The sequence below is a fragment of the Eublepharis macularius genome, chromosome 4 (assembly GCF_028583425.1).
Source record: "Eublepharis macularius isolate TG4126 chromosome 4, MPM_Emac_v1.0, whole genome shotgun sequence".
Lineage (NCBI taxonomy): Eukaryota > Metazoa > Chordata > Lepidosauria > Squamata > Eublepharidae > Eublepharis > Eublepharis macularius.
In genome coordinates this window covers 154678501-154686972 of record NC_072793.1, presented here as the reverse complement: position 1 = coordinate 154686972, position 8472 = coordinate 154678501, and the positions used below count along the sequence as shown (strand labels likewise).

Sequence of the window (8472 nt, the reverse complement as noted above, 5' to 3'; positions counted from 1 at the left end):
AACGCAGATAGGAGAGATAATACGCACCGAGGGTGGGGTGCACACCTCCCCCGAAGGGGATTAAGCCAGAATGAAGGATAGCCTCGCTTCAGTCTTGCAAGCGGTGTTTTGCCTTACCCTGTCGCCGGCTACTGGGCAGCCTTGGTTCTTGGATTACTGTTGCATAGCCGGGAACGGTTGCTTCTCCCGCAGCGGCATCTGCTCCTGCAAGATTAGGAACTCGATCCCGGGCGTGTCAACGGGGAAGGGGGGCTAGAAAGCCGAACCCGATCCGGAGTCGCTCGCGTTCCTTCCTTCCATCCCCAACATTTTCTCTTTTTCTCGCGCTCTCGGTAGCTTCTCGATCACCTGGTGCTTCCGGTTCAGGATTGAATGGATTACGCCTGCGAAATCCGGAGACTCCCCGGCGATATTTTTTTTTTAAATTCTTATTAGCCACCAGTTTTTTTTTTTTTTTTTAAAAACAGGCAATAGGTTGCAGACCGGCTTGGTATTGGATGGACACAGGAAGGGGCTGGAGGAAGCTGCTAGTTGGGATCTGAAGCTGGGAGGAGAGGAGGGGGAGGCAGGAAGGCGGGGAGGAGGTTTGGGGGGCGGAGGATCATAAAGAATAGCGAGCGAGAGCAGATCAGAAACGGCGGTGGTGGGAAGGGGGTGTCTCCCTCCCTTTCAGCGGCGGAGCCGACCGAACTGCCTCCATTGCGAATTGCAACTGGAGGGTCGCCCTCCCAGCACCCGAAGACTGGAGAGCCTGTGCAAGCGGGCAGACGGCCTTTAATAAAGACCTCCAGCCAGGCAAGGACTTTCTCATTGTTTGAATTGCTCTTCGCACAACCCCGGGAATCCGCAGGTCTGTTTGCTCCTGAGCCGGAGACATCAGGTAAATGCATTGAGGAGATCTGTGGGTGGGCTAGTGACCCCCCACCCCTAAAGACTTCTCCGCCCGACAATGATCTCTGCCGCCTAACGGGCTAGATCCCTGCTAGAAGGGATGGGGGTGTGAGCTCCAAAATTGCTGCTGCTCTTGACATATGACCCCGCTAAACTCAGACAAGGGATGGATGCGGTTCCCTTGTCATCAGATAGCCTAACGGCCCGGCTAGCCTCGGGGTCCGTTTGGTGGTTAAAAGTTTCTCCTTTGAGATTTGCAAAAAGAGAACAAGAGCCAGAAATTGCCCTCCAGGCCAATTCTTTGCCTTGCTGAAGCTCCTTTGTGCGGTTCCCAGCCTGCTTGCAGCTCTACCCTCACTTCTTACACCATGACTGGAAAAGTCTCTAGAAAATGTGAGTTTACATGAAATCCCCATTTTCCTAGCAAATTGGCAATTCACAGTGTTCCTATGGATATCGATCTGACATTTGGTCCTATAAGTCAAAGAATTCTGGATTTTAAAATATATTTTAAATAGGAAAACAGGAAACAGTTATAACAACTTCATTGGCTGTAGAAAAGAGCAAGAGTCCAGTAGCACCTATAAGACTGACCAAATTTGTGGTTGCTTATGAGCTTTCATAAGTCACAGCTCACTTCTTCAGATGCAGTTAGAGTGAAGAAGTGTACCCGAAGAAGTGAGCTGTGACTCAGGAAAGCTCATACCCTACCACAAAGTTTGTCAGTCTTATAGATGCTGCTGGACTCTTGCTCTTTTCTACTGCTACAGACAGACTAACACGGCTACCCAACTTGATCTAACTCCATTGCCTGTTACATTTTAGACCTGGCAGCTGGATAACCATGTTCACGGCTGCCTTCTGGGGTAGCTTTGAGCAAGTTTTAGGTGTCACAGGACTCAAATCCTTCTCCCAGTCTGCAGAACAGGAATGGCAGGGATCTATATCTCAATTCTTGTTGAATGGAAAGAAATCTTTTAGCCATCCATGACTGGGTAGACTCTTTGAGGTGGAGCATTTTGTGTGCGGGAAAGGAAGGAGTTCTTTGATTGATAATCATCCACGTTGTACAAACAGCAGGTCAGGATTGTCATAGATGGCAACGTTCAGGTGAGATTGATCAGTGATTGTTACACAAAACCCAGCACAGTTGTGTACCTCTTTATAGACATAGTTTTCCATAGTTCCAGTTTAGGACTAAATCTAGTGGATGACACTGCACAGGAGGTTTACTGTGGACACAATATAGTCCACCAATAATGTTGCCTGTGTAAGAGTGTCAAGCAGGAAGTTGTCAAATGCTTGGAAGACCATGGTGCATGGCTTTATTTGGTTTGGTGAATCATTTGTGCAGACCTGGTCTATCTAAATGTGTGCTTATATTGACACAAACTACTCTTTGCAAATATTTTTAATAGCAGCAAAATCCCCCCACACAGTTCTTGGGTCCATAGGAGCAGCGCAAGCAATCTACTCCCAGGTCTTGTTTTCTCAAGCAGTTTGTGGGTGACATCCATTGCTTATCATGTATCTCGTTTTGCTGTGACACCATCTGGGTTCAACAAAAGAAGGAGTGAAAGGGAAGGAGACTTGAGAGTCGGCTAGAGTTTATCAGGCCCTTGTTGTACTAGACCGCAGCTGTAGGAAGATTTAGGGTAGGTTTCATTCAGGCATGATTCTCCTGAGCTTGGTCACATATAACTGAATGGGTGATGTTGCCAGCAGTCATCAAGTGTTGAGCATCTGTGTATGAACTAATTCTTAGCATCCTCACAGTTGGATCAGCACACAGAAGCCCAATCAGAAAGACTGCTTAGTGCCTTCTATCATACTTGCAATCAGGAAGAATGCTAGAAGGCTGGATTTTGCTTTATATTTCCAATGGAGGCTTATCCACATTAACTATTGTGAGTGGAAACCCGAGGGTCTATTTCAGAGCATTCACAGCTGTGATCTGATTACTTAGTGCCTGTAAAGAACTTAAAAAGAGAGTACCTTGTTCCCAAAATTAATGAAATTATTGCAATGGTTTATTTATCATTTGTCCCTGAAGGAAATAGCCAATATTCTGTATAAAACTGGAACATGCTGCAATCAAAACTAGATTCTTTATACCAAGAATGTTTCTGTTACATACCCTGGTTATAAACCTTGAGCAGCAGGAGCTAAGTGTGGTGTTGGTAGATGCTCTTCTTGTTTTAGGAGCTGTCATCTGCAAGGAACTGGGTTGGTGCCAGATCATGGAGGATGAGTGGTTAGTTACAAATCCTAACCAGAAGCCTGTTTACAGGGAAACTCACCAGGAGTCTTGTGAAAGTCTGGTGGCACTCAGTAAGTATCTCTTTCCTACAACATAAGCTCTCAGATCTAAGAGAAGGACACATTGCAGATTCCAGATGAAAGACTTTGGCTGCTTTGGCTGAAGTCTTTTTCAAGTTGTGCCTGTAGTAACTGTTAGAACCAGTAACTGCAACAGGCAGCTGGAGGTTTCTGAGCACATAGAGGCATTTGTACACTGTGGCTTTTTAGCATAGAAACAAAGGGGGAAATATTAATATCTCCACCATCTCTAACAAGAATCTGTGCACTAAACAGATTTTTACTTTCGTGTGGCAGATAAGCTTATTTCGGTTCTGGACACGTCGCACAGTCTGTCAGTTTGCATGGCCCAAACTGAAAATAATGTAGGCAGAGTCAGACCTGCTTTCATAGAGAATCCTGTGAGGGGGCAAATGTTGTGCCCTGGCCTCAGACCTCTTCGATAATGAATAATCTACTCAAGGGGGGTTGCAGCTCTTGAATTCACCGGGCAGTGAGCCTAATTTTCCAGAGGCCCGGGGTTTACGCTTTTGAGACTCTCAAAAGCTTATACCCTGCAAACTCTTTGATGATGGTCTTTAAAGTGCTACTGGGCAGTGCTCATTTCAGTTCTTATAATTTAAAGTTTAAAACCGATTGTCCTCTCATAACTTCCAATGTGCAATGGAGGGGGTTTTCACCAGAGATGCTGTGGTATACGCAACTTCCCTTGGTCATGCGTGAGAAGTTTCCACTTGCTCTGCAACTTAGCGGCAGCTAGTTCAAGTTTGGCCATGGGTGTCGCCAGAAGGATTGGGGAGGCTGTACCTGACAGCCAGTGCGGTGTAGTGGTTAAAGTGTCAGACTAGAATTTGGAAGACTCACTCTGACATGGGATCTTGTTGAGTGACTTTCAGCCAGTCACACTCTCTCAGCCTGACCTACCTCACAGGGTTGTTGTGATGATAAAATGAAGGCAGGGAGAGCAATGCATGCCGTCCTGAACTCCTCGGAAGAAGAGGGGGATAAAATGTACTATATAAAAAAAACTATTCTGCTGGATTCTTTTGAAATGTGGTTTCCATGGGGCATTTTTATTGAAATGCAGATGTGAAAAGGAATTGAAAATTATATCCTAATGGCTAGCCTCAACAGTGTTACTTCCAGAACTGAGATTCAAGTAAATTTTTATTCTGATTTACTCGATGGACTGGAAGATGGTTACCTTGACTCTCTGAGGTAGCCAGTACCAAATGTAAATCTTAGATTAGTGTGCAGGGACAAGTCACTGACTTAGGCTTAGTTAAATGCACACTTGGTTTCCTTACACTGATTATTGTACTCATGACAATTGGTAGTTGAATAGATGAACTGGCGTCAGTGAAGATAATTGCTTTGGAGGCAAGGTGACATGAGAGTTATATCCATGGGCTGAGATATGAGATGACCCATTCACAGATGTAAATCCTCACTTGGTGTTGTCCTCATTAAATGATGGGGTTGTGGGTCAGCAAAAGAGTGTCTGTTTGCATCATCATCATCAATAACATTATGATGATGACATAATCCACCTTTCTCACTGAGACTCAAGACACATTATACAGTGTAAGACAAATATGATCAACAGCTGGGATATCCAATGAACAATGCATGCAGAAGTTCCCAAGTTCAATCCCTAGCATCTCCAGCTAGAAGGATAAGGTTGCAGGAGATATGAAAGACCCTCTGCCTGAGACCCCAGGGAACTGACTGTCATCAAAGTAGACAATACTGACCTTGATAGACCAACGTTCCAACTCGGTAGAAGATAGCTTCCTGTGCTCATGTATTCAAGATGGATATGTGAACTAACCCTTAACCCGCTGGAGTTTTCATAAGAACATAAGCAAAGCCATGTTGGATCAGGCCAGTGGCTCATCCAGTCCAACATTCTGTCACACACAGTGGCTAGAAATCCAGTGCCATCTAAAGGACTGTCAGTGAGGCCAGGACACCAGAAGCCCTCCCACTGCCTTCCTTCCAGCACCAAGACAACAGAGCACCACCTCCCCACAAAGAGAATACCATCTATTCATTCTCTGGCATTAGCAACTAGGAACCAACAGCATGTTACTACTGGATACAATTGGCTCAGGCAGGCCAAACATAAGAAAAAGTAGCATGCAGTCCAGACCAATTAATACAGATTGATAAGTAAAATAAAACATTGCACATATTTGAGTAAGTAGTTCATGCTGGTTAGTTATTAGGTGAGTGGCAGAAGCAGCTAGAAAAAGTGGGTCAAGGAAACCTGGCTGCAGTGGGCACCAGCAAGTCTTAAATCTTTGAGATTGCCTGTTTTTCTTCTCTAAGCAGGATCTTCAAGTTCCAAACCCAATGAGATTTTTCTTGTGGATGAGGAAGAAGAGCATTGCCTCCAAGAGCCTGGAAAACGGGAGAATTCGAGAAGAGCCAGCTTAGGTAAGGAGTGGATAAAGCTTTTTATGCCAAGGGAGCAAGTGCAATAAAGTGGTTAGAGTGTCAGACTAGGAAGACCCACGTTCAAATCCCCACTCTACCATGAGAATCATTGGGTGACCTCAGGCCAATCCCTTTCTCTGATCCTACTTACTTCACAAGTTAAAAACAAAGGAGAGGTGAACTGTGGGTACATTGTCCTGAAGTCCTCAAAGAAAAAAGCAGAGTCTACAGAACCACTGGATTATTTTCATTATGCAGTTAACTTCACCTGAACTTGACACTTATGCCCTCTTACCAGATTTGTGTCTATTGCAAGCATATGTTCACTCCCCTGGAGAAGCACCGAAATGTGGCATCTACTGTTGAAATGTGGCATCTAATCCTGACCATTTTGACTTCCATAGCTGTGGGTGGAAGGAACCATGAGGTCCAAATGCAGAAGTCTCCAATTTGGAGGAAACCAACAAGGAATTTTAGACTGTAATGAAATGCCTCAGGAAGTAAATGTCCTACTAGCCATTTGTCGCACATTCCTTCAGTACAGAGATGATCATTTGTATCATGTTGTCATTTCTTTGCTTCCAGCAGGTGAGGGATTGGGCAGTGAGGAAGAGGAAGAGAGTGAGGAGGAAGATGTTCAACAACAGGACGGTCCTAAGGTGGTGCAGTTGGATGCTAGCATGGTTTCTGGAGAGTGCAAGAGCCTCCGCTGGAGGGTGGTACAGCAGGTTGGCGGCGGCAAGGTTTTGGCAGGAGAGGGGCCACCCATCATGGTTCTGCAGAAAGGATACCAGTGCGAAGACTGTGGCAAGGTGTTCAGCTGCAGCTCGCACTACAGCAAGCACCGGCGCACGCACACAGGCGAGCGCCCCTTCTGTTGCGGAGAGTGTGGCAAAAGCTTCAACGTCAGCTCCAACCTATACAGGCACCAGCGGGCCCATGCCAATGCAAATGCAACGCCGGTGAGTCCCGCACCCTCCCTCCTACCCACCCGTGGCTTGCCTTACCAGTGTGCGGACTGTGGCCGGTGCTTCCGCCGCAACACAGAGCTGGTGACTCACCAGCGGCTTCACACCGGCCGCCTTCCTTTCCAGTGCAGTGACTGTGGCAAGAGTTTCTCATGGAGTTCGCACTTTGCCCGGCACCTGAGGATCCACACAGGTGAGAAACCCTACCCGTGCAACGAATGTGGCAAGCGCTTTAGTCGCAGCTCCCATCTCTACCGACACCAGCGTACCCATGGCACCAATGCTGCCGCCAATGTTACCCGTGCCTACATCTGCACCTACTGCGGGCGCAGCTTCAGCACCACACTGCACTTTGACCAGCACCAGCGGACCCACCGTGGCCGCAAACCCTACAAGTGCACCCTGTGTGGCAAGGCTTTTGCCGATGGCCTAGCTTTGGTGAAACACCAACGTTTGCACTTAATGGGGGGAGACCAACATCACCAATGTTCCGAGTGTGGGCAAAGCTTTGCAGGGCGGTCGCAGCTAGCTCGCCACCGTCGACTCCATGGCACTGCTGACAAACCCTACGGATGTGGCGAGTGCGGCCAAAGCTTTGGTGCTCGAACCCAGTTGGCTCAGCACCGACGCCTGCACATCTCTGCTGACAAGCCGTTTCACTGTGGGGAGTGTGGGCTGAGCTTCACCTGGAGCTCGCATTGGGAGCGGCACCGGCGCATTCATACTGGGGAAAGACCATACTCCTGTGGGGACTGTGGCAAGCGCTTTGGGCGCACCTCTCATCTTTACCGGCACCAGCGCACCCATGCTGGTGGCCAGCCTCACGTCTGTCCAGACTGTGGCAAGAGCTTCAACAGCACCTTGCACTTCCAGCGTCACCAGCATGCCCACCACCTCGACTCAGACAGTGCTCGGCTCTCTGCCCACACTTGTGGGGACTGTGGCAAACCCTGTGCTGATGCATCAGCCCTGCTCAAGCACCAGTGTGTGCATGCAGGTGATAGGCCATATCCCTGTCCCCAGTGCGGACGCCGCTTCCGTGGCACCGCATATCTTTACCAGCATCTCCGTAGCCATGCCCGCCAGGTGGAAGAGACAATGCTCATTCCAGCTTCTACACAGTGTGAGGATATTACACCATGCTAAGGAGCAAGGAAGGCCCACCCAATCCTAAAAAGCATTAGGCTCCACATGGGGGATCCTGTCCTTATCTGGCAGACATTCAAAGCTTTTGATGAGAAGAGTTTCCAGGTATAGGAGCCCAGTCTAAAGCCGAGCAGGGGCTGTTCCTATCTAAATATGTTCTCTGGCCCAATGTTTCCCTTATATTTCTGAATTATAAAGGAGGTAAAATGATATCCTGTAGGACGAAGTTAAGTTGGCAAGGTTTTGGGTTTCACTGAACTTTTTTGTAGGTCCATTTTGCCTGATGTCCCATCCCATGAAAGACAAAAACTCATTCCTTTATCTGTCTCATTTGTCCCTCTTTATAGTGCCTGTCCTTTGGGACCAAGATGGCAATCGGATCTCAGTTTCTGAGAATAGGCCAAATGCTCCACGGGGGCCCTGTCTTTCTACAAGATTTGCTTTCTGAGCAGCAAGCTGGCCTTGCAGAAAAGGCTTTTGACAGTGTTATGAGCACGTCCACACACTAGGCCAAGAAAACAGACACATAGCTAAGAAATAATGGGAAACAATTCTGCACCATGAAAAAGAAACTAGATAGAATCCATTATGGAAGTCTGCACATACTTGCTTTAAAATGGTTAATTTGTGGAACTGATTCCGATTGCAATATATGGGTTTTTGGAAAATTCATTGTATTTTGGAAGTGGTCTACATATGCAGCAAAATG

At 47.2% G+C, this 8472-nt stretch overlaps 1 protein-coding gene across 1 annotated transcript; it reads left to right on the top strand.

The window, feature by feature from the left end:
- Window positions 1-679: 679 nt before the first annotated feature.
- LOC129328972 (zinc finger protein 135-like) lies at window positions 680-8472 on the top strand. Its single transcript, XM_054978325.1, has 4 exons — window positions 680-880; window positions 3094-3222; window positions 5542-5649; window positions 6235-8472. The coding sequence occupies exons 2-4, from the start codon at window positions 3132-3134 to the stop codon at window positions 7761-7763; spliced, it is 1728 nt and encodes a 575-aa protein (XP_054834300.1). The 5' UTR covers window positions 680-880; window positions 3094-3131; the 3' UTR covers window positions 7764-8472.